Below are 27,289 nucleotides of genomic sequence, written 5' to 3' on the forward strand. Positions count from 1 at the left end.
GCATTTAAAACACAAATTAGCATACAGATACTATAGATAGATTTTATATATATATATATATATATATATATATATATATATATATATATATACACATTGCAAAGTAGATGGCTAAATTTTTGTGGATAATGAAGGAAAAAAAAGCTGATGCCATGTCTTATCTTTGTATCAATGACTAGCATTCAAAAAATGTGAATTTATGTTTTCCCCCCTAATGAAAATACACTTACCTTAGTACCAAGACCTACTCCACTTTTGATCAATTCACACAACCTAGGAACTAGCTCGCCCAAGACAGATACATCTAGGTATTGCAGGCACTAAGAAAAGAGAAAAAATATGCAAAGGTAACCTCAGGAAAAAGTCAAGTTGGATACAATGATTTAAGAAAACAGTGACTGTGCAAATTAAATAACCATAGGGTTTATATTAATTTGCAAAAGTCCAGTTTTCAAGAATTACCCATTCTAATTTCAAAATACCAACCACAAAAAAAGATTAAGTGAATTGTACTCTCTTTGCTAGTGGTTTGGTCAGTATTTCAATAAATCAGTGGAAGACAGCAGCTTAGCAAAGATGTTACCAAAAGCTAATTATGAACAAAATAGTTCTCCTATAGCTTTCTATTCCTCTTCCAAATTAATTCTTTTCTAATACATACTTCAAGATATGGCTTAAAACTCACCTCCTGCAGAAATCCTTTCCTAGCTACCCTACTCTCAGTAACATGAGCATTCTTCCACTGTAGGTCCCCTAAGCATACATATTCTAATTTTTTTAATGAAACATACTTGCATGTACTTTTCCTAAGGAAAACAAAACAAAACAAAACAAAAAAGCACAGAACTCTTTGTATTCTAACTAGGTTAACTCCTTAAGGGCACTGATTGTGTCTTCTATTGCTTTCATTTTCCTCCCCCTATTAAGGACAGGCCTCTGCCCACAGGAGACTCATACTAATAACTTTATTTGCCCAACCTTGTGTGACCCAATGAAAAGTACGTAAATATTTTAAAAAGCAAGCTGAATTAAAGATACCATTTCCAATAGCTCATGAGGGTTCTCAGAAAACCACAAATAATGATGAACAGTCTAGACTTTTAAATACTTTCTCACACCAGGGCTGGAATGGGACTTGCACGGTCATTATGGAAACCAATTTCAGTTCCTCACAGCTCTTAAGCACAACCTCCTTCCTGTGAATGAATCAGCAACATCAGTTTTACCCCTCCCTTTCGCTAGCACACTAATGATTACCTCACCCCCCTGTATTTACCTTGACACCTACCCACCATTCCCTATTTGTGCCTCTTTTTCCTTCTTAATTAGCCCCAATTGTCGAGAAAGCATAATCTAACCCCTTTTTGAAGTCGGCAAAAGTAAAAGAATATTATTACTATTTACCTCTTTTGAAAAAAGATAAAATTCCTAAATATTATTTTTAGTGTCTGGAAGGAGTTATGTGAGGTTAAAAAGGACCTGTACAACGAACAAGTCTGAAAATCACTGTTCAAGATTCATTTCTTAATTTCTTGTGCTTCTTCCTTAGGGACAAAATTTCTTCTTTGTGGGAGAATTACTATGAAGACATAGTTATAGCTAATGAATGAAACCTGAAAAATACGTTGTGTTTTTGCCTACAGGAACAATATACAACCTAAAATTGTTCCCTTTCCATTGAGATACTTACCATGTTGATTGTTTCCATCATGGGAGAGGATTTTGCAGCACTAAGTCTAGCACTATCCATTGCAGCCTTCAAGAAAAAAAAAATATTGAAATTACTCTGGAGTACTTAGAAAAACTTCAATGTTGAGTTCATTTAACACAGACTAAGATGTTCATACATAGAAACCAAATGGCAAAAATTAGCCTCATGCCCAACTGTTCAACAATCAAAAGAAAAACTGTCCTAACTTGCTTAGGACTGTTCTAAGACTCTTAAATCTTTCAAAAAGATACTAACTTCAACGGACACTTTGATAGAAAACTTATCAATATAAAAAAAGGCAAGATTTCAATGAATTATGGAATCTCGGATTTTTTTGCACTCAAAATCCTTTATGAGATTGCTATAAGAATAAAATAACAAACAGAATGTCCTTTGTAAAACAATGCTTCATATTTAATATTTTTATTTTTCAGATTTACAAAATAGATGTTTTTTTTTTTTTTAACTAAAAGGGACCACAGAGATCTCTGTAAAATAAGGAATAAAGAAGTATCAGTGACTTGCTCCATGTAACATATAATATGTGGCAGTGTCAAATTTATTAATAAGTAATTGGTCAAATCCTTGCAAGGCCCTCTTTCTACCTTGTTTCTTTCCTTTGTTTTCCTTTCAGGTATACAGTTAGACTTTTAAGCGATCCACATAACTATTTTTTTTTTCTCTTCCAAGGGATCCATTCTCAGCAGAAGTTAAACTAAAAACTTCTGTGGGTGGGAAAATGGAGCAGTATCAGCTCCACTGGAGGCATCTTTCCCTCATACTTTCAATCTTGAAGCAAAGATGCCATTGCCCCAATCCTAGTTACAAGGCTGATTCCTAGAGCTTCTTAAATAGAAAGTTTCTAATTAACAAATTTCCTTTTGTATTACTTTAACAAATATCTTTATGATCTCAAACTTAGTCATTTTCAGTATTATTCTTACCAATAATCAAGTTGATGTTTTGGATGTAAAGTTACAATAAGAAATCCAAAAAAGTCAATTATTAAAACTTTGTGATTAGTTTGGTCTTACTGACCTTTCCATCACATCCCCAAAGTGAATTACTACTTCTACTAATAACACTTTTAAATTAGTATTTATTTCCTTAAATATTGAGTCTTTTTTAAAAATGGTACAAAATTGGCAACTTGCCTAAACACTTGCAAATTTATTTAGGCTATGAAAGTAAGCAATTTTATTACATTATCAAGAATCTTCCTCTCTGAACCTTTGAGTTCACCATTGAGAGAAAGTAATGGGTTTAATATTTACTACTTTCTGAATTCATACTTAAGCTACCATGAATGGTGACTCCCTTCAAAAACATATCTATCTATGTATCTATATACATATTTATAGATACAAAACCTGCAAAGAAACTATTTAAGACATTTAATTTTTCCTCAGTTCTAAAATCTAAACTGATCTGTATAAAGATCTGCCCATATATCCAGGGCCAGGTATACCTAGTGTATTACAGTACTTTCTTTAATAATCAATATTTCTATCATTGAGGGGAAGAACTTAGTATACTACTTCCTCATAACTTCAACAGCCTAATCTCATTAGGTTAATTGTGAAATATATGCTATGTAAATAGCAAAATACTGTATAAATGTAAATATGCCTTTCATTACTATTAATCCTTTTAATATTGTTCTACCTGTAGCTAGGAGGCACACTGGATATAGCATCTTAAAAGAAGAAATCAGGAACCCTCACCTTCCTGAGTTTAAATCTGGCCTCAGAAACTTATTAGCTGTGTGACTCTGAGCAAGTCACTTAACTTTGTTTGCTTTAGTTTCCTCATCTGTAAAATGAACTAGGGAAGGAGATATCAAACCACTCCAATATTTTTGCCAAGAAAAGCCCAAATGGGGTCTCAAAGAGTCAGATATGACTGAAGAATTAATGAACAACAATTTCTCTAAGTTGGTTTTTATCAAAATTGACACTTTTTACTGAGACAGGAAGAATCATCCATGATTTTTATTCCCACTACAATTTCTTTCTCTAGTCTCTAATTTTCTAGTATCTAGATGAGTTGAAGTAATAAGCAAAATTCTTTATATGTCACTTTGAAAAATAAAATTGTGCTTTCAAACTCACCTTTTCCTGGTCTGTAGCCCGGAGACTCAGATAATTAAGAACTTGTGGCTCCAGTACACTGAGGGATTCCAACAAAGCTGGGATGAGTTTGGGGGCATGTGGTTTCAACATGGCACCAGCACTTTTGCTGATCTTCACAAGGGTGTTAATGCTAGAACATAGAATATGCTATTTAATGCTAAATAAAAAAAGGTCTTACATTATTAGTGAATGCTCTTAAGCAAAAGTACAGAATTTCATAAAAAAGCAAGGATATTTCCCATTTACTATCAATTTCATCACATAATCTTTATGCAAAACTATTAGCTTCAAAGTATTTATTTGAATAAAACTACATAAGTACATATGTATGCTATATTAACATTAACTTAAAGCAATTACTTTCTCTAGAATTCTGCATTCTTTTCAGATTTTTTTTCTTCTGTGTACATTATATTTGCTATTGTTTAGAAATTATTTTTATCATAATATAATAGCAATAATCAAAAGACAATACTCAAAAATCATACGCACCTTGTTAAAGAAACAAGCTAAAAGTTGATTTTTTACAACTATTTCCATATTAACTTTTTCTAAAAAAGTCTTGGGTCTTTGTGTCTATGTTATGCCTCAGTTCTCTTTAACTGTTCTGACTTGGTTTCCCTGAACTAGTTTCCTTTGTCTCAGTCTCCTTAACTGTTCTGTCAAATCCCCTTAGTCATAAAAACCCACTCTGGTCCATTAAGATTGGGAACCGTTTATTCCAAGGTTATAAATTGCTAGCAAAATAAACGAGAGCAGAACTCCTGACCCTTCCCTGTTCTCAAGAATTTACAATATCCCTCTAAAATATTCCAAGATACCTCACTGACATCTTTATCTCTGGGTATTCAGACATCCTGTCTCTGGGCTTTTAGGATTTATGGTCTCCCTCCCATCCTGACAGAAGCCTTCCCTTTCAGTTCTTTGTTTCTAGGGTATTTAAGGAATGGGGCAGCTCCTATTCATTACTGGATTCATTAAGATGACAGCCCTGGGACCAACATGATTTCCTTGGTCCCAGTATATCTTTATCTTTATCTGACTGGATAATTTGAGACGAGAGTCCTGTCCAGTCAATTATACTCTCCAATTAATAAACTATTGAAAACTCTCTAATCTCTCTCCTGCCTCAGTTTCTCCGGCATTACATCTTCTATTGATTATTTGTTATTCTTCATATTTTTAAAAAGATATTGCTATTTTTCAACATGGTCATATTCTTTGTGCAGGTCATATTCTGATGCTGCACCACTTAATTTCTCCCCTAATACCAAGGTATTTTTCAGATTTGTACCTTTTGTAAAATAATATTCCATTATGCAAATATTCTACTAATCTGTTTTAATAATAGATTATACTAACTTTAAAGTATCATTATATTGTTTATCAGTATTCCAGATTTGGGAATCACTAACATTTTGTCTCATAGAAAGTATTAGGGAGAGTATTTCCTTCTCCTATATCAGTTAACAGCTTATAGGATGTGGGTTTGTTTGTTCTTAGAATGTCTGAAAATATTTAATATTAGGCTCATAAGTAACCTGTATTTAATTTATTCTTCTGAGAGTGGTTTATATAAGTTACCTTTTTCCTGACGTCTCAAACTGAGTATTTTATATATTTATAAAAATTCATCTATTAAAATTTTTTGTTGGTATAGCTGGTGGGCCTAAGCATGTCATTTTGCCTCTAGCATTCTCTAGAACTTCTCAATATGCATCAGGAAAGGGAATTTGTCTGATGTTAAAGAAACCAGAAGTCCTTCACTCAGCTACATTCAAAGAAATTTGACAGTTGTTTTAATTTCTATTGTATTCATTGTAATCTCCCCTTTCTTGTTTTTTATATTGCCATTTGATTTTCTCTCTTTTTGAATACAAAATTAACATAATTCAATGTTATAAAAACCAGTTCTTAATTATATTTCTCATTTAAATAGTTGTATTATCTATATTTCTTATTTAAATTGTCGAATTAACTACTTTAGTGATTTATCTTGATAGTTTGCTTCAGACTTATTTTTGGTGTATTATGATGTTCATTTTCTAACATTTATTTAACAGCAAAAACTTGTTAGCTCTTCCTGTGATTTTCTTGCTAATCTAAGCATGTATAACTGAATAAAGTAGTAATTGCACACATTCTGATATGCTGGACTGATACCATTATTCTCTTTGAAGCAGTATTTTAAGTACAGAGTATTATAAAAGAAAGAGCACGAGACCTGGCATTAGGAAACCAGTGTCCTTAATTCTTAATTTCAATTCATTTTATACCCACAGGACTGGGAAAGTTACATTATTAATACTTTATAACTTAAGTTTCTGTAGTTGTAAAATGAGAAGGTTGGACTCAATAATCTTTATTAATAAAGTACTTTAAAACACTAAATCTCAAGGTCCCAAGGATCCTATTGATGAGGTGCAGCTTCTAGGGGAAAGATAGCAGTAATTCTGAAGTCCCCTGACCTTAGAGTGCTATTGTTTTAACAATCTGACAATGATGTTAAAGTCTCCTAGCCTCAGGAACACTATAGTACAGTCCTACAATGCTGACTGTCAGGTAAACAACCTGTTGGTCAGTGTTAACTAAGTTCCTGAGACAGTAGTGAATAGACCCCCTCAAACCTACTTATGTGTCATAAAATTAGAAAATATGAAATATGAAGCTCTGCTCTTTCTAACTTGTCCTATAAATTTATCTTCTTGCTCCTAGTTCTTTGCTAAATCTTTTTGGAATTTAGCCTGCTTCAATTAGCATTACAATTGTGGTATCTTTCCCCTTTCTTTTTTCCCCTTCCCCCATGCAACATGGTATCTCCCCTAAATCCACTATGTTTCCCAATCCCACTTCTCCTTTTTACAGCTAGCTAATTCTTTTAGGGCACCAAGTCCCTTTCAGGATTTAGCCTACCAGTTAAGGGCATGCTCCAACCTCATGAGGTGCTCCCTTTCTAGTGGGTATTTAATTATGAGTTCCACTGAGGAACTTGTCTTTTATATGCTCTCCTATTTCATGGCAATTCAATGGCAAAGAGAATAGCCATTGTGAATTCTCAATTCAATGGCAAAGAGAATAGCCATTGTGAATTCTTCACATGACCAAACCCCAACTTTTGATGCCTGCCATCATTTGGTGCCAAACCCCAGATCACATTACTTTGAGAATGTGTATTTGGAAAAAAGTATACTCCGTGCTTTTTCTATGTCTAAGCATCAATTTTTAAAAGGCTGTGAGAAAGTATTATAAAATACTTTAGATTTTCATTCATCAGGTTGTCTCAACTAGCTTCATAAATATATGTGTGCAAGTGAGTTTTTTTGGAAATTGATACTGGAGCATACAGTTTAAATTCAAGACAAGTTAATTTGTCAATGAGTATACCAAACTGTAAGACACATGATTCAAAGGAGCTGTTTTATAACAAGAAAACCTAATTTTAAGGAAAGGCAACACAGTGATAAAGAATAGCAAATTGTAAGCAAAAGCTAAATTTTCCAATGAGATTGTGGCATACATTTCCCTTGGGCTAAAAAGACCTGGATTCAAGTCCCACCTCTATTTAATCCTGGATATGTGACTCTGGGCAAGTACACAAGGTAAAAAACTCTAAGACTGTGTTGCCAAAAAGGTGCTGAAAGGCATTGGTAAATAGAATTTGCTCACATGGAAGTTCTATATACCAATAAATTCACAGATTCAGTCCCTATCCCTCTTCATAAAGAAATTTATGCAGTAATATGGAAGGATATTTAAATGTCAAATGTCCTCAAATTCTCTTGGCTCATTTTTTAAAACCATCTCAATTTCATCACCCAAAGTTTTAATGGTATCTTAACAAAAAAACAAACACTTTGAGAGCAGAAATTATTTGATTTTTCATAACTGCATCTCTAACACTGAGCACAGAACATCATACATAATAGGTCCTTAATAAATGCTAGTTGCTTGATTAAATTTTCTAATAAAATATCCAAGTCATTCACAAATTTACAAGATATTCTAGAAGTATCTTTTGTCATCTCAATTTACTTTCTACCCTAGGCATATAGATTAAATCTATTTGTGTCATAAAAGAGAACAAACCTGAGGGCTCGAACTTCAGTCACAGTGCTCATCATTCCTTTGTCAAGAAGGCAGGGCAAAAGGACAGCAATGGTTCTCTGGCCTGCTGTTCCTTTAGAGGGATCGCACATTTTCACACATACCTCACATATAAATAGAACAGATCCGTGAAAAAAACTTCAGATTCTCACCTAACAGCACTCATTTCACAAACTACTATAATTAATAACTGAGGGCCAAATGAATCAACCCACTTTAAAAAAGTAAATAGTCTCCCACTTAAAAGAAAAAACAGAACACCTCCGTTAAATTAATTACAATCATCTCGGTCTTGCAATCAGTCAATGGCTTACATGGTTATCCAAAACAGGAAATGCTGATTTTTATTTATTTTTTTTTATTACCTAACCTACACAGAAAGAAACTATGGACCGATATATCAGCTATAAAATTGTCTCAAAGGCCATGTTAATTCATGATGCAATCTAACATTGCCTGGAAATACCTATTCATTTAAGTCATATTTCTAATAATTAGAATAAAGTTAAAATGAATCCCATACAACTGCTGCCAGACAGAATTATAATCAAGGCTTTTTGAAGAGTCTGGTAGGGTAAAAATTTTGTAAGAGAAGGCTGAAAATTAGATTGCATATATAAGTGCCAGAAAAGAATCTGAACATACCATGTTAATTTCTGTGCCTTTATCATAAAGGGTAATTTTATAGTAACTACTTAAAATGTCCTCTTTTTGGAAGAAAAACATTAAACATGCCAGAAAACTCATCAGTTTTTTTATTCCAAATAGATTATGCTCAAGAATGCAGTAACAAAATCAAAGATTGCTGACATGATTGATATGTATGATGTGTAGAATGATTAAACAGACTAGTGGACTTGAAAGCAGAGAATATATGTAGATAAAACATAAGTTATAAAAGCATTTAAAACAAGCATTTCAAAAAATGTAGACAAATTGAAACAGTCAAATTTAAGGTTACACAGACTACAAGGGACATTTACTAAGTAAATTTAATTCCTTCATTAAAACATAACTCATTAAGAAATGTTGTAATGACTAATTTCTCTTAAGAAAAGCAAACTTAAATTGGAGTTATGGAAATTGCATTATTGTGCTTGTTTCACACATGAATCAACGCGATGGGTAGTTTTGTCATTAGGAAACAAGATCACCACTGCTACTTGATTTAAGGAAAAAAATGTATTCTTCAAAGTTAAACAAATATCAATTTTAAACTTAATGTATCAAGATAATTCATTATTTATCCTAAAATGAAAGAGTTGATCTTTTACCTATGGATCATCAGATTTCAGGGATTATTAGATAAATATCTGTATTTGAATGTTGTAATGCCTTTTCCTCTCACAATTAAATCAATGATAAACATTAAATCAAAAATATCAAATAAAAAGCTGTACAACAACATAGTCTTTGGGGACAAAAAATAAGCCATTTTTCCACTATATGTGCACCCAAATATATAAATAAGAGTTTTCACCTTGCTTAAAGTTTTCAAAGCTAGTTCTGCTGCTTTTCGTACAGATTCCTTAAAAAAAAAAAAAAAAAAAAATTAATACGTAAAAGTTAGATGAGGAATGTTTATTTAGACTATATACTATAATGCATAATGCATATTATGTCTTTTCAAATTATAGTTTGTGCAAATTTAAATTTTCCCTCAGAAGAAATAGTGCTTACATAGGGGAGGAAAATCACCAACTTTTATTTCCAGTTAGGTTTCAGAAAACAAACTCATATTTTTTTATATGATTAAATGTAATTCATCTATTTTTAATTCAAAAATTGAAATTAAATGCACCATAAAGTGAGAATGAATATATTCATGCAAGTAGTTCATCAAATGACTTACTGAATTTTTCACAGTATTTTTTTCAGACCTTTTATACTTTCTCTCAATCCTGTGAATATTAATGCAATATTTTCTTTCCCTAATCTACAGATTACTTTATTTCATTTTAAAAGAAAATTAAGTTCATGTAACAGCTTTATTATCACATCTCCACTCACCTCACAAACCTCTCTATGTTGTTCTACTCCTTTACTTCTGTTCCTGAGAAAGAATTTCACTTCCTCCTTGCCAAGGTTAATCCTCCATTCTGACTCAAGAATACTATCATAACCTCTCCTGCCTCCTCTGAGATGTTTCTTCATTAATCACCATCTCTTTCTTCTATCTACACTCTCTAAGCTGCTTTCTGCATCTGATTTTATTCTTGTTTTCGCTACCTTTAAGGAAGGAGAAAAAAGCCCTTCCCTCTGACCAGATACGCTCTTCACTGCCAAACTGAATCAAAGTTTAGTCTTTAACTGCAACTTTTACTTACTCATCTCAATACATCATCCTTGAAATTACTAAGATAATTGTTGAACTCTTATTTGACCTGTCATTTTCACTCTTCATTCAAAACAAATTCTTCCCCTCCTTTCGGGACATGTGGCACATGGCAGGTACTGAATTGATGCATGTGGGTTGGCTCTCTCTTCAGTTTCTGCTGCCCTAGGCACCATTCTGGCATAGAGCATCACAGGCACTTCTTGTTCTGCCTTCTAAAGTGCGAGTGCCTTAACAGTACTGCTTCTTTTAAGCCATGTCATCTCCTCCACTGCCATGGCTTCAATTACTAGGTAGAATATTTCTAACAACTCAAGTTACTTCTTTCATAAGATCAGTCCTACCAACTACTTGCCTGACAAGCTCACCTCAATGTTAGGTGGACACTTCAAATTCAACATTTTAAAACGTAAGCTTACTTCACTGTTCTAGTCACCTAGGTTTAAATTCCAAGTCATCCATGACTACTTCTTTTCCCTTGTCCTTCTCATCTAATTATCAAGTGATAAAAGTTCTAGGTCTGCAATGTTACATCCTTTGCTTTAAAATTACCACTATTATCAACCTGAATTCAGGTCCCTCAATCACCTCTTACCTATATCTCAATAGCTTCCTAACTTGTCTTCATGTCACAAGTCTCAACAAGACTCCTGCCCAGTTCTGGTTTCATTGCTCTGTTTAAAAAAAAACTTCAATGGCTCTCCATTATCTAACAATAAAGTTCTAATAACTCAGCCTGGAATTCAAGATTTCTCCATTTGGGTCCTAATCCATTTTTTCAGCTTTATATTTTACAATTTCCCTGTCAAGCAAGTCTATATTTTATTCATTACTCCCTCAAAATACATCCAACTCAGTTCTTCCCATCTCCACATGATTGATCACTGTGTTACCTAGTTGCCCTCTGTTTTGTATTAAAGTTAATTTACATTATTTTAACCCCCAACACACAATTATATTGAATATTCCTTTGGCATTCTTATAAAACAGAAACTTAATCAACTTTTAATCTTGAAATGTATTAAGATACTCAACATATTACTGGCAGATCTGAATCTAATTTCTAAAGCAGCTCATCCTCTGATTTATATGTTGCTTATCAAAGACATATCGATGTAACTGATCTAATTATGAAACTTATCATCATGTGGTACTTCGTAATTTATTTCAAAGCACATATATCTTATGAGTCAACCCAATTACATAGAATCTCTTCTAAATTGACTTAATGTGCATAGTGGACAATTTTTAAAGATTAGATGAACATATCTATAGTACTGATAGATTTCAAAGAATGCATAGCTGCAAGGATCTTGGGAAATTATAGAACTGACTACTCCATCTCAATATCAGAAAACATACACTTCCATTATAGTACCTATTTCTTAAATGATGATGTTACATTTTTTAAATTTAAAATTTCCTCTGAAATCAATTTTAATATAAACTCAAATACCTTAATATCATCTTGTACTCTAAAGAGTGTTTCCCATATTTCTGGAAGTTTATCAATGATATCATCCAAAGGTCTTCCTCTTAGTAAGTCATTCAAAGCTAAACAGCTGCAAACAAAGATTCAAATACATAATCCAAACAGATGAGCAATTTTACTAGCCTGCACAGGAAAATAACCAAAGATATATTATCTATTTTCCCCCACTAGATCCTTTGTTTAGACTAATCTAAAAGGGCATGAATGATGACAATGAATATATCCATAGAACACCATGGAAAATTAGCTTGCCTACTATAAATCTCAAGCATAATCAAGTTTCTAGATGAAGAGAAAACTTGGGATTTTTTTTTTTATCCATTACCTTTTAACTTAAATAATATGTGTCTTTTAAGAAAAATTTCTCTATTAATTGTTTCAATCAAATATATTGGATTATATCTTTATTTTACTTTAATTTTATTCCTTTAGGACAAAAAAACATAAAATTTTCAGATTTGTCTATAACAATTTTTAAAAAATACCAAAAAAAATTTTTTTTAAATTAAAAACAAACAAACATAATACCTGGATTCTCGAATTCTCCACATATTGCTGGTCAGGCTATTAATTAGATCTTGAAGAATTTCTTTCAAATATTTATCCACCTGGCAGAAAAAAAAGGCAAAATAAAAACAAAAGTGAGAACAATAGCAAACAGTATTAAAACTTCTACCTAGTGCCAAGCACCATTATCATGTTATTGGCATGTATACTAGATTATGAGAAGTTACATAAACTCTTTGTTGGATAAATTTCTAACTAGGTGTTGAAGTGGATAAAGTCCTGGACCTAGAATCAGGAAGACTCAATTTTGTGAGTTCAAATCTGGCCTCACACTTACTATGCGACATGGGCAAACCACTTGACACTATTTGCCACAGTTTCCTCATCTCTAATGAGCTAGAGAAATAAGAGCAAACCACTGCAGTATTTCTGCCAAGTAAATCCCAAATGGGGTCACTAAAGGTTAGAAAGGTTTAAAACAATTGAAGAACACAAAAATTGATACAATTCTACAAGACAATTTGATCCAAGGTGAAAAAGAATTTCTTAAGAATGAAATTCTGACATAAATATACAAATTATACTATGAGAAAAAAGGTGATGCTATCTAGAGTCAAATGTGGAAACACTGGGAACTCACCGACCAATTTAGACTTTTTAAAGGACCAGGATAAAGATGAAAACAAAAGTGGGTAACAAATACAGGCTAATGAAAAGAATCAAATATATCCCTGCTAAATGGTTCTTTGTTTTAAATCTGTTGGAGGCATAAGATGTAAGACCAAGACAGTTGCCCAAAGTGGCTAAGCCAATAAAGAAGGAAAAATAATAAAAATTTTCAACTCCTACTATGCTTTTGTTTTCTTTACCAATTAGAATTATCTTTAGGAAAGTATTTTAAAAATAGCTAATAAAAGTTAAAACCCAAGAGAAGTGAGGATATGATAAAAGATGTAAATTTAACTTGAATTCATGCATTAATGAGTCAATAGTCCCAGACAAAACACATCCCAGGGGCATGAAAACTGGCAGTTGTGATGACAGAACTAGTGTCAATGATAGTTAAAAACTGGGAAGAAAATCACTGCCACAAGATTGGGGACAAAGGTAAATGGACTTATTTTCAAAAAGAGAGAAGAGAGATCTTAAATCTTTAAACCAGTAAAGCTGACTTCAGTTCCTGACAACATTTTATCATATCAATAAGATTATTAATGAACATTCAGAAAAGGAAACTGATTACTAGAGGCAACACAGATTCATCTATTTTTGACTAACCTAATTTCATTTTTTTGACAGGGTAATTCAGTTTGTATAGCAGAGGAATGCTTTATACAAATTATTATATAGTTCAGCAAAGCATCTTACAGTCTATTATGATATTTATCGTTAGGAATAATACTATCTATTCTTATGGAAAACAATAATAATAATAATGTTAATAATACCTACATATAGTCATATGTAAATTGCTTTTCAAAATAATTGGACAATTAAATTTATTCCTCTACTAACAAGATGTAATGTGCCTGTCTTATCAAAAACTTTTCCAGAAATGTCTATTTCCATATTTTGTCACTTTTGATAACTGCTAGGTTATTATCTATAAAGGGTTTTTTGAGCTTAATTCCATGGTGACTCCACTTCTATTCTTTCACTTTCATTTTTCTTTTCCTTTTAAATTCCATTTACAGATTAATCTTGAAGGTCAGTTTGTTTTGTTTTTCAAAGTAACCTCTCTACATGGAATAATTTACTTCATTCCTTATTCTTTCTTTAGAAATTAAGCTTTATCTTCCTGTTTATGTTTTTGATGCATTTGAATATTGAATATTGTTTATATATATATTATATATATACATATATATATATATATATTTTTTGATGATTAGGTTCAGATTTATAGCAAGGCATGTCGTTTTTGGTTGTAGTTTGAGCTTCTATGCTTATTCCACTGCCTTGTGCAACTAGTGGGTAGAGAATAATTGTAAATTATTCAAATTTCCCTTCCTTTACATTTGAAGGATTTAAGCTTTGTCATTATAATTGTTAAATTTAGCTTATTATGTATCTCAGACTTTCAAATACATAGTTTCTTCTTACAGATAGATTTCTTTTTTTTAGTCAGTGCTTTGTGTTCTATATTCAAAAAATTCTAGGCAATTTTCTTATGTTATTTTTTTGCCACATTTTTCTGGGAGGCTTATGATCTCTAAGGTATCTCCATGCATCCTACGTTCAAAGACCATGGCCTTGACTTGCAAAGAATGCACATGAGAGAGAGAGAAAGAAAGAGAATTTAATATTGCCTTTTACACCTTTTGCCTGTTTTTTTTTTCCACTCAAGCATTTTTGTATTGCAAATTTGTTAATTTTTTTTTCTTCTTTGTAGAAATTTTGTTTCATTAGCTATTAGTTCATATGGTTTTAATATTTGTTGAAGGTTTAGTAAATTAATCCTTAGTGTTCTCTGTTTTGTGCTCTGACTTTTTACTATATTCTCTTCCTCTTGAAATATTTGCTACTTTAACCTTTTTTTTTCTTATACTTTCTTGTCAGTAACTTTCTTATTATTTTCCTTCTTTTAAAGACTAGAACTCATCAAAGATTGGAATGCAAAGCTGCTTCGGCCTTCTCCCACACTGGAGTAGATTTATAATTCTTCAGTTTTGATGCTTGCCCTAAATTGTTTCTAGGGGGACAAGACTAACCTCAGCTGCGTTTTGTATCCCTTTTACTTTAAGTCTAGTGTCTGCCATATATTTCTATACATGGTATAGAAGGTATACATACATACATATATATAGTATAAAAAGTAACTTTTAAAAATAATTCACTGAGTACTGACACTATTAGGGATGAAAAATATGATTCCTGGCTAATGTTAAATTCGCCAAATATTCTTTTTTAGGATTAGAGACATTTAGGGTCAAGAGTGCATATATATTTTTTAAACTGTGTGTTGTGTGTGTATATGTAAAAATTATTTTTACAGAGATGATATATATATATATATATATATATATATATATATATGATGTGTGTGAGACACATATAATGATATTATAATAATTTCAATAAATCTAGTGTACTGCCACTAAATTTAACCAGTATTTATAACTGCTTACCATACACCAGGGATAAATTTATCACAAATATTTCTGATTAAATCTGCCATCTGCACTTCATAAGGAACTGATGCAATCTTACAAGGCTGACATTTAATAAATATTTAAAATAGGACGTTCACATAATTAGAAACTGATTATTTAATATACTAAGTTAGAGAGAATGAAGAACAGAACTGAAATATATATCCTAAAGACAACAATGAATAAAAGAATTATAATGGTCTCAAAATTCACAAAAATAATTAACTAAGATTTCAGGATAGGTCACAGAAGCCAAAAGAGTATCTGTTAGTATAAGACAAATAGTATGGTATAAGAAGCTTATGTCATGGAATTTATGAACTTTTTTATTTTCCACTGTATATTTCGTTTTTGCTGTTACTAAATCTGAAATAAGAAAAAAGGTCATCTTAAAATTTTTTTTAAAATCACATAGGATAAGGTGAATCCTACTTTCCTCATGGGGAAGGAATAATGCATATACCTATGTAGTTAAGAGATCCAAAGTGTCAAAATACTTTTGTGGGTTTTTTTTTTTTAACTTATAAATATCTTTATACTTAAAATGATTCCAATCCCCCATAAGTGTTCACACCCCTACTACATAGCATTTATTGTCCATAATCCATTTGAATTAAATAACATTCCATGAACAAAAATGTCATAATAGCATCCTAAGATGTTAAGAAACTGAAGGTCAGATTGTATCACTTTAAATTGAGCAACAGACCTGCTATCATTTACTTTTCTTTAGGTCTGCTATAGAAAGCAAGCATTCAGTGCCAAACCTCAAATTTAAAACTGCAAATCTTTAATGTAAAGGCCCTAAAATCAAATAAAATAAATTTAACTAGCTATATAATCAATTAATCTGATACAGTAAGTAACCTCTGATCAGTTTTATGTAAAAAGATTTGGGGTGTGTGTGTGTGTGTGTGTGTGTGTATTTTTAGTACTTCTGAATAATCATATATATAGTCTATGTTAAATAGGAAATTTCTTTTTCATATTTTTATACAGTTGTGTTTCAATAATACATAAGCACAAGGACTGAAAGAATTCTTTCAATGGCAATTTAAAATTATAAATCTTTAAGGAATTGTAATAGGGAAGTGCCTATCAAGAGATTTTCTATACTGCAAAAGAAGACGATCAGCTAATCTCAAGAGCCAAAATCTAGAACCAGAAACCAAGGAATAGGAAAATTGTATACATCTATAGAGTATGTTAGACCTTACAAAACACTTTCTTCAAAGCAATACTGTGGATTAGCTCAAGTCCTATTAACCTCATTTTATAAATGGGAAACAAACTTAGGGAGGTAATGTGAATGGTCCATGGTCACAGATTTAGGAATTCAATCTCCGGTATCCAATTCTAAGACCTCTTTTTCCATTAAACCAGGCAGCCTCTCACACTGCATCCTCATAATCTTTATTATCTCTTATCCATCCTCCTATCTCATTTAACAAATGTTTGTTGGGTCAATGAATTACTCTAATACTCTAATAAGACAGATCTAAAACATGTGATTAATATAGAATTTAATATATAAATACTTGCCACAGATTTGTCAGTGACCAGTGCATTCCAAATACTTGTCATAGCTTGACGTATTCCAAGATTTGGATCAAACTGATAGCGATAAAGACGAGGAACCAATTGAGGCAAGAAAGGAGCCAGCTGTTCTCCTGCTTTAGTAGCAATCACATTAAAACCAAAAGCAGCTCCCTAAAAATACAGAACAAAAGAAAAATATGCTTAAGTGAATCACAAACATCTGTTATCAGAAAAGACAAGCCATGGTAAATATTACCCCCACAGTCTTATATCCATCAGCTTTCAAATAAAAGTAGCCTATAACTAGAGTCTTTTCCTGAGCTGAACAGAATCTGAAGGTAACAGCATTCTAGTCAAGTATTTCTTTGGAAAACACACAACACCTTAACTATTAATGTAGCAGATTGATCTTAGAAGAAATTTAAAAACAGCTTTATTGTAAAGAGCAGGAGCTTACCTTCCTAGAGTTCCACATGGCATGATGGTTGGCTAAATTCATGAATTTATAGACAAGATCTGGTTGACTAAGATCACTTGCCAGAGAACAAAGTTCTTTATAGGTAGAGAGTCCCTGGCTTGGGAAACAAAGAAAAAAGCAGTAATTCATTTCATCTAAGTTATTTTTTTAAAAATCTACTTATGTCACTATATTACAAATACTATAAATAGTTCATTAAAAATGTATTTCCTTAAATTTGTAAAAACAGAATTTGGGCTAAAAAAAATGAGACTTTTATATTCAAATTTAACAATTCAGCTACAGAAAAAACATTTGAGACTATGGGAAATATTCAATTTAAGTCACTGGAGTGACAAAGAAAGCATTTTTCATAGTACTTTCAGATACACCATATATTATAAATTAAATTATAAAATCAGCTGAAGAGAGAATTAGTAGAATAGAGGTTTGGGGAAAAAAAGAAATAAGGCAGAGAGGAAGCCCTACTGTGAAGACAGCTATTGGACTGAACCATCAGGAACAGAAGAAAAGATTGCCTCTTTGGGGTAAAAGACAGAAATAACTGGGAGAATTTCAAGAGTAGGAAAAACAATGGAGTTTCTGCAAACTTTGACCTGGCTTTTCTTGATGCTGCAACACAAATTGAGGCAGGTGGCCTCTGAACAAGATAGATCACCATTGGGAGGGAAGTAGGAAGGAAGGGACTGGTGAATGATGAAAGAGACATGGAAGGGACTACAGTTTCAACTAATCAAAGCTCTAAGAAGAAAACCAGCAGCACAAATTAAACTGTTTATAAATTAAAAGAAAACTGAAGTTGAAGGGGGAGAGGACTAAAATTTTAAATGTGGAGCTGGTGGAATACCAAATAATGAGCTTTAACAGTACCATAAAAGAACATATATAGAACAACTTTAGGAATATTCTTTTCTACTAATGTTTGTGGAATTGTAAAGAAACATCAGACACAAACCTATTTATGATGAAGTGAAAATATTTAGTTATAGAAATTGAATTCTATGTTATTACTTACCCATCTGGTGTTTTGCCAAGGGATACCCCCTGGAATACCACAGTCTCTCCAGAAACCTCATGCTTAGTTCTAGAATGAAAACAAAACTGACCTTAGATTTTCACCACCCCCACACTGGGAATATTAATTAATATGGAAGCTTTTTTTCAAATTGATGTATTGAAGCAAATACTTGACTGTTTATTATGTATAAGATCTACATATGTTTTTACCTTTTTTACTTGACTAATCAGCTCTTTAAAAAAAAAGTGCAGAATGTTTAAGTTATCTTATTAAAAAACAGATTCTACACTTAACTGTGGTCTTCTGAGAATAAGCTATCCTTCTTAAGAAAGATAGAATATAGCAGATACCAATAGTAAAAATCACCATCCTTTCTTACATTCTCTGATACAAAATGTAGGGGCACAATTGTTCTAATACAGATGACAAGATGCAATCTTCTGGCATCGTTTTCTGTCTACTTATTCTTTCTCATTCAAATAACCAAACATAATTTTTCAAATCCAATGTTTTAATTTTCCAGTTGTTACTGAATCTTTTTACTGTTGCCTTTTTCTCTAGCAAGCAACATTAAATGCACATTTCTACTTGGTAACTTGGTAACAGTTAAAGTGTTGTAGACAGCATAATAAAAGTAACTTAGAATCTATGTAATTACACTAAAAGGAAAAACTTCAATTTCCCTGCTTCCAGAGAACATTTTGTTTTCGTTCTTTTTTTCATCCCAGATATAGAATTTTATTAGTTTGATAATTCTCCAGAAATGCAGATAGGATACCTTCTCTGTAACTTATATTCTTAGAGATTTTGTCTGCTTTAGGGACAGACTAGTCTAGCATTATATAGTTAATAGATGTCAAAAGCATGACTTGAATCTTAAGGCCTTTCTGATGTTTACCCTCACCTTTTTCCAGTCATCAAGGTTTCTACAAGTGTAGATACCAGTTCCTGTTGATCTTGTTCACTGCCCAGTTCATAAACCAAACCAAGGCCTTTTGAAGCAACATCCTGACTGAGTTCTACAAAAAATTTTAAACAAAATAGTATTATTTTATATAAACTCAATATATCAAATGCATGCATGTTAAAAAGTTAAAAACTGGGGACAGCTAGATGGCACAATAGTTAGAGCACCAGCCTTGAGGTTAGAAGGCAGTCAGAAAAATCTGAGTTTAAATTTGAGCTCAGACACTTAACATGTATTTCCTAGCTGTGTGATCTTGGCCAAGTCACTTAACCTCAAATGCCTTGCCAAAAAAAAAATTTAAATAAGCTGATAACCAATCATCATACATATGAATATATAATATTAGAACACAATTGAATTCATTTTCATTAAAAAGCATTTATTTGCCTGATTAGTGTACATGATTTTATATTGGGATACTTTAAATATACTATATAGACACAGTCTCTCTGGAAGCTCAGAACTGAAGATAACATAGACAAGATCGTAAGTATACTATATACATTACACCAAGATACAAATTTCCATATCCTAAAGAAATCAAATTCAGATTTTTACCCACCTTAACTAAACTTGAACATTTCCATATAAAAATTATTTTAAAGAAAACTAATGAAAAAGTATATATAAAAGAAACTATAAAGATTAAGAGAAATTCTGTACAACACTTTCTTTCCTCTCTTACTTTGTAAATGCAGAAGACAATGGCCATTAAAATTAAAAAGTAAATAATAAAAAAAAAATCAAAGTTTAAATTTCCAAATTCCAAAGTTTAAATTAAGCACGAGGGTTATGGCTGAATTTTCAATTAAAAATCAAATAATTTTGAAAACAACTTTTCCCCCTATAAACAATGTTTTCTTTGTATTATTATGCTAGATTTTTTAGTCTTTTATTTGTTTTTTAAAAATACAGATCAAAAAATTATTCTTTTCTTTTTCAAATTCTATCTTGAATTTAGAAAAAATATTATGAAATAATTATTTAATAAGAAAAGTCTAAATTTACCAACTACTTACCATCATTATCTGACAGAACTGAAACAAAAGCACTTTGAATCTCCTTGAGATGAGACTGGAAGAAAAAAAATGGGCTTTACTTGCTGGTACATATACCTTCACTCAAATATTATTCCTAGTTCTCAGATGATTTAGGACAATCCCAAATATCATAGTATTGTTCAGTCTAGACTTACTTCCTTGAGAAAACTTAAAGTGACATACAAGATTATAGGGACAAAACACTTCTTAAATAAGTGTTTATCTTGTTGTAGCATTCTCCCATTTCTCACTTTAAAACCTCTTCTTATCCCCAATTCTATTTAAATCTTCTTTCTTATGATTTTCTTCTAATGTAACTATACCTTCAAGATTTTAGAAATTTATCAAAATATCACGACCTTTCCCTCTCCTACTTTTTAAGTCCATCTTCTGACATAGTCTACTGTGATTGATTAATGGACTTAACTCACAGCCCTCTTTTATTTTAAAAATAAAACACTTTGATCCATCTATATACCTCTAAATTAGAAATATAACATTTAGATTTCAATCAATTTACTCATATTTTTAGTTCACGATGAATAATGCTGCTTACCTTGATTTCTTTATGGGTATTCAGCTTCTTCACTAGGGAAAGGAGCCAGATGCAGGCAGCCTGCCTCACATGGGGAACAGGGCTGATAATGTGCTTATTTAAAATTATGTCCAACACCCACGGAACTACATCATTCACTTTGGCCTCTATTGGATGTGAACAGGTGTAGAAATAGAATGAAAAAAATAGGAAAAATTATTTTAAGAGCATTAGTTATTCTCTATTACTCCTGGAAAGAAAATTAAGTTGAAGATAACATTTCCTGTAAACTCTGATCCTTAGAATGATCAGTAATTTCACTCGTGTGGGTACATGAAGGCAATTCACAGCACCTCAATCTCTTAGCAATGACTAAAAATAAATCATTACATAGACCAATGCCCAAATGAGAGATACACAATCTGTTGCTGGGCTCTTTTAGAATGAGTTCCATACTATCACAAAGAAATCTTAGAAATAAGCAAATATCCAGACCCTCAAGTATTCCCAATTCCTGTGAAATGAAATTCAGACTAGTAAAAAGCAAACTCTCTTCTCTAATTCATGCTACCTTCTCTCCTATTCCCTGTCCAACACAATCCAACTCCTCTTGCCAAGTCCCATTCCATATCTGAATACACCATGGTCCACTTAACCCTCTGGAATTTTTGTTCTATAATTAATATAACTTCCCTTCATTTGAGAACTCTGGCTCTCACTCCATCCTAGCTCTGCCAAGGATACTGGATTCCTGGCCTTCCTTTTCAGAACCACTTGCAGATTCTTTCATATCCATCAACCCAAAAGTCTCAAAAGTAAAATCTCTATATTCCTTGCTGATTTATTATTTCTTCTTGATTTATTAAATGATTAAGGTTACTTATTGCCTTCTAAAACACTAGACCATCAATTCCTGAAACAATTAAGAAGCTCTTATAAAGAAGAGAAATAATTTTTGTTCATATGGAGAAAGAATTTAATCCATTCTTCCATGTAGGATGGAAGAGAAAACCCTATTAATTACTTCCTTTTTAAAAATCTTTTTTTTTTCTTTTGAGATGAAATTAGGGTCAAAAGATTTGTCCAGATCACACATCTAGGAAGTGTTAAGTATCTGAGGGCTGATTTGAACTGGAGTAGTGCTGATTCCAGATCTGGTGCTCTAAACACTGAACCTTTTAGCTATTCCAAATCATATTATTACTAGAGAAAACTTAGTTATCTTACAAGAGGGTTTTAATGTAGAAGGCACTTGGAAATGGGTACTTGTTTAAAACAAAATATCTAATTCCTCTCTTACATGATATATGAAAGATGGATATTTATAGGTAAAGCAATTTTTTTAAAGAGTATAAAAAGAAGGACCGGACCATCACTAATCTCATAGATTTGATCATTTTTTCATTTTCTATTTTGGTATTCTAACTTTGGCTTCAAAGATACCTTTGTTCTTCCCCAAATTCAAAAGAATTTCCTCCAATTCATACATTCTTATAATTTCAACAGCCTCAAATATGCCTGACACTGCTGGACTCTATAGAAATTAAAGTACAGAGTACAGATCTGAAAAAGAATCACAGATCATCTAGTCCAGACTCGTCACTTTATACCTGAGAAAACTGAGGGCTAGAAAAGTTAAATGATGCCCAGGTCTTACCTGGGTGAAAGTATTACCCACTTTAAACCTATAATTGTTATTATTCATTTTAAAATATTTCCACAACTATATACTTGAACGGGGGAAGTAGGAGGTAGAAGAGTCATTTTTTCTACTCTAATCAGTAATACTACAAAAATTCACTAGATTCAAAAACTTGATTAGAATCGTCTTCAATTTCATTCTTTCAATTGTTTCCACAAACTATAATAAATTCTACCAATTCTTCTTCTAAAAGAATTCTCCAAACTATGCCTTTTTTTTTTTTAACCTTTTTACTCAGGTTTCAAAACTTAAAAAAAAAAAAAAACTTTTATTCTCATAATAAAATACATGCTGATCTGTACTTTACAGCTTGCCAAAATCTTAGTCTAAAGTCTGTATTTTATTTATTCTTTTTGTTAACTAGACTTATTGTAATCTTTCCCAGGTTCTTCTTTTACCACTGTTCAAAGTCTTTTCATATCATTAAAATCCAAACTAATCATAAAAGCAAAAGAAAGAAGCAATATGCTATCAATTACTGACAGTCAGTTTTATTTTTATGATGTTAGAAGGGAAGAATGCTCACTAAAATTCATTCACCTTCTTTACATTTTATACAGGTGGATGGCAAGAGATACAGCAGAGTGTATAGCAAATGCTGGAAAGCATTATTTCATTACAATTCATCTGCATGTTTTTCTTTTCCAATGACTTCTTTTACAGGAAGAAGGTTTATCTACTGTGTTCCCTTTCTTTAGTTTAGACTTACAGAATTTCTGAATCTTCAGCACATTTGTTTTCTTAGACATGTCTGCAAATGAGGCAGTAATAAGCAGGCATTTGGCACTAAGATTGAAGCTCTAAACTTCTGTTCCGTCTTTTTCTTTTGCACAGCCATACAGAGCTAGTACAGATCCCATCTCCAATGGACAAGCAAACTACCATCCTCACATTCTGTGTCCTTTCAGCTCTACTATATTCTTAATAGGTCAGCAACACAAAGAAACATGGAAACCCCCAAAGCTGCCTGTCAAATTTCCTAGAAGATTTTTCATAACCACCAATTCCAGGACTGACTGACTTATACAATTTTTCTCCTTTAGTGACACAAAAAATGCATGAATCTTAAATCTGTAGTTATTTCATACCATAAACCCTCAAAATTTCATGCATTGATGATAAAGCTCCAAACACACATTAGAAGATATTTGGAAATTTAAAGATAAAGCTGGCTAGGTCTGAAGGACACTCACTTCAAACATTAGTTAATTCTGTTATTTCACTTCTTGGAACTAAAGACTAACAAAATTATATCTTCACACTGAAATCAAATTTTTCAGTGTGCCTGTCTCAGTGGTTTCATATATTCCCTCGGCCCTTAATTCCTTAGATGAAAACCTGACATTTTTACCCCAGTTGGGTTTTTAATGTAAACAGAGAAAGAAAAGGCTCTGCCAGAAAATCAGAAGTAGCTTTTAAGAAAGGCTTACCAGCAAGTGGTGCGTACTCTTCTTCAGTGACCAGCCAGGCATCACGGGCAGCCACTGAACTCGTGCCAATTGCAGCACTGGTAATAGCTTCACCAACAGTAAACTGAAGTTCTATTTGCTTTGCCTAAAGAAGGATGAAGTAAAATAACCATGATAGATGCCAGGGATAGAGAGAGTTTTCCCTATATGCAGAAGTTGTTAAACCAAGAATCCTGCAAAAATTCCTACAGGATTAATATTCCTACAGGACATAAAGATGCTGAAATCTTGTTTTCTGAATATGTTTGATATTGATCCCATTCCCAAAGTCAGTTCCTTCTATCTTTAGGGACAAACAATATTACTCTTTCCCTGACTAAGTATTACATTCATTTTTCAACTTAGGGGAGAATCAAAGTGAAAATTTCTTCCCAGAACCTGAGACATCAAAAAGGTTAAGCTAAGCTTCTAAATCTAATTTTATCAACTATACCTATACCACTCTTTCTCATGTTGATTAAAGATAGAAGCAGTTAAAAGGCAGAGAGATACTAGAGACTCATTTTAATACTTTCTGGAAAAATCTTAATACAACTGTCAATCACTCAAAATCACTTACAAAAATTATCTCCTGGCATACTAGTTACATTTGATTGTCAAAATAATTACTTCAATTACTTGAACCAAAAGCTGACAATACAATTATGTAAGCTCTTAAATCATTTTACCAAAAACCAATTAGGAAGCACAAATTATATCCAAACGCTAAAAATTCAAGATTAGTAATTTTCAATACACAATGTATAAAGCCAATAAGAAGGGGAAAACATGCAAGGAAAAAACAAGTAATTTTAAATTCTAGCTGATGTCACTTAGCAATTTAATAATTCAGTGAAATCGCTTTAAAGGAAAAAAGCTTACATGAGTTTAGGTAGTTTTTCTGTATATAAAAGCAAGTGATTATCCAAAGAACTTTAATCAAATTCCTTTATGGAAAAATTATCACGATAAAAATCAAATGATAAATAAATTTCAGGGGGGTGGTGTCTTGATCCCCTTTTATCACTGATCATTCAATTTGAAGCCTAAAAGCCCCTTCTCAAAAGAATGTTTTTAATTGTACAGAAGATTACCCCCCCAAAAAAATCATTAATTTTAAAATCTAGTCATCAAAAAATATATTAAGGACTACAGGTTAAGAATTTCTTTAGATAATTCAAAGTCATAATTGAAATTTACCTCAACAGAATCCATGAGGCCTTGCAAAATGAGCTTCTGGTGAGGAAAATCTCCATCCCCAACTGGAAAATAGCCCAAGGTTTGAATTGCTCGTTCCTTCATCTAAAAGGAGAAAATTTCTTCTTTTAAAAGTACATAGTTTTGTTCTTAGTTTCAAAAGGGTAGTTTCAATAATCCTTATAAAGATGCCTCGGTTCATCCCTAAATATCCAATTTTTACTAAGTTTGAGCTACTAGCTTTGGAATAGAAAATAATTTCTAAAACTTAACATATAATGTTATTTATATATATTTTTTTAAAAAAAAGAAAAAATGTGAGACATTTGTTCTAGATTTGCTGATCTAAAAATTTTGATTTCAATTGTCTAATTTAATGTTTAGAGCATACAAGGTATAGTCAGTTATAAGTCAGCTTCAGTGCCTAAAAGAACTGGTTTCAAAAAAAGAACTGGCCTCTGACACAGACTAGCTGCAGTGGAGGCCTACTACAAAGTGGAAGCCTACTATCCCAAAGATCTGTACTGGCAGGAGTTTTGTATGCCATTGAAACCATAAATTAACTTCAAAAATCAATTAGGCAAATGTTATTATTATGTAACTGTTCTTCTAATAGTAAATGAACTTATGATAGCATCCATTTCACAATTTAAATGACAGAAAAGACTATAAGATGATTCATCCTGTCTTTATTGATTCTTATTATATATAGTTCATAATTTTTTATACTCTTCTCTTTAGGTATTTTGATGTTTATGAATATAGATTTAAAATCAAACATTTCTTTAAACTGTTTTAAATGCCAATTACTACTTCTCTGAAAAAGCACTCTAATAGTTAACTGAGACACAGACTTCTTAAAATAACCAATGTGGCTCCAGAAGTTAATTGGCCTATTCTAACAATATGAAGAAAAAATTTTAGGCTGATGGTGATTTTTAAATCATTGTAAAATCTTAAATTTGAAGTCCTTCCTTATTAATCAACAGGTATTTACATATAATTTGATCTGTCCAAATTAATAACAGGGAATCAGTTTTGTAAAACTAGTTGTACACAGAAAATATCAGTTACTAACATCACAATTGCTGATTTATTACTCCTTTTCACATAATTAATATCAGTAGAATGTCAGAGTTACAGGGAAGCCTGAAAGATTATACTATCCAAATTGCTCCTTTAAAAGAAGAAACGTCCTAAAAAAAGGAAAGTGATTTGCCTTCTACTACTAAGAGGCATAAATTCAAACCCAGGTCTTTTAACTACAAATCCTTTAACTACAAATCCAGTGCTTTTTTGTTTTTGTTATTAACAAATCAGTTTGATTCTCTCCCCCAATGCCCATCCCTATTTATTGCTAAGCCCTGCTGACTCCACCACTGAAATGTTCTTTTTTGTGTTTTCCTCTACTTTTATTGCAATCCTCCTACATTCTGTCCATTATTACCTGTCACCTAAATGACTTACTTAATGTCACTTAAATGACACACTATTATGATTTACTCTACTCTACCTACTAAATAAAAGTTCCTTTCCTTTCTTTCACAATCTGGATCTGACCTAAATTCCAACTTAATTTCTTACCATACCTTTTTTCAGAATGGTCTGACCATAGAATATATGAACTATTCACAAGCTGTGAAAAGGAGTTCACAAATATACACTGATTGGTGAAAGGGTTCGCTTTGATCCTGCGTCTTCCCAACTCTGCCTTTGTGTCATCTCCCATAAATGGAATATACTCATATGCCTTTGGACATTTTCTCTATGCACCAAGCCTGGAATGCTCTCCATTTTCTTCTCCACCTATTGACTTCTTTGGCTTCTTTTACATCTCAACTAAAACCATCTATAGAGAGTCTTTCCCAACCTCTTAATTCTAGTACCTTCGCTCTCTTATTTCTTATTTATCCTGCGTGTGTGTGTATGTAT

General features: G+C 32.0%; 1 protein-coding gene across 4 annotated transcripts in view; it reads right to left on the reverse strand.

Annotated features, from left to right (window-relative positions):
- Positions 1-27,289, reverse strand: part of ECPAS (Ecm29 proteasome adaptor and scaffold) — a 146,766-nt gene that overhangs the window by 15,799 nt on the left and 103,678 nt on the right. For all 4 annotated transcript variants that reach the window (XM_031942855.1, XM_031942834.1, XM_031942843.1 and 1 more), the window contains 15 exons: positions 25,361-25,462; positions 24,143-24,266; positions 21,032-21,177; positions 20,455-20,509; positions 19,373-19,487; positions 18,466-18,534; positions 17,430-17,547; positions 16,976-17,143; positions 12,303-12,382; positions 11,739-11,844; positions 9,428-9,475; positions 7,930-8,051; positions 3,823-3,973; positions 1,691-1,756; positions 231-320 (listed from right to left, as the gene is read on the reverse strand). In XM_031942855.1, coding sequence (XP_031798715.1) covers positions 231-320; positions 1,691-1,756; positions 3,823-3,973; positions 7,930-8,051; positions 9,428-9,475; positions 11,739-11,844; positions 12,303-12,382; positions 16,976-17,143; positions 17,430-17,547; positions 18,466-18,534; positions 19,373-19,487; positions 20,455-20,509; positions 21,032-21,177; positions 24,143-24,266; positions 25,361-25,462 — 1,560 coding nt within the window. The remainder of the gene's footprint in view (positions 1-230; positions 321-1,690; positions 1,757-3,822; positions 3,974-7,929; positions 8,052-9,427; positions 9,476-11,738; positions 11,845-12,302; positions 12,383-16,975; positions 17,144-17,429; positions 17,548-18,465; positions 18,535-19,372; positions 19,488-20,454; positions 20,510-21,031; positions 21,178-24,142; positions 24,267-25,360; positions 25,463-27,289) is intronic.

This window comes from Sarcophilus harrisii, chromosome 1, assembly GCF_902635505.1.
Source record: "Sarcophilus harrisii chromosome 1, mSarHar1.11, whole genome shotgun sequence".
Classification (NCBI taxonomy): domain Eukaryota; kingdom Metazoa; phylum Chordata; class Mammalia; order Dasyuromorphia; family Dasyuridae; genus Sarcophilus; species Sarcophilus harrisii.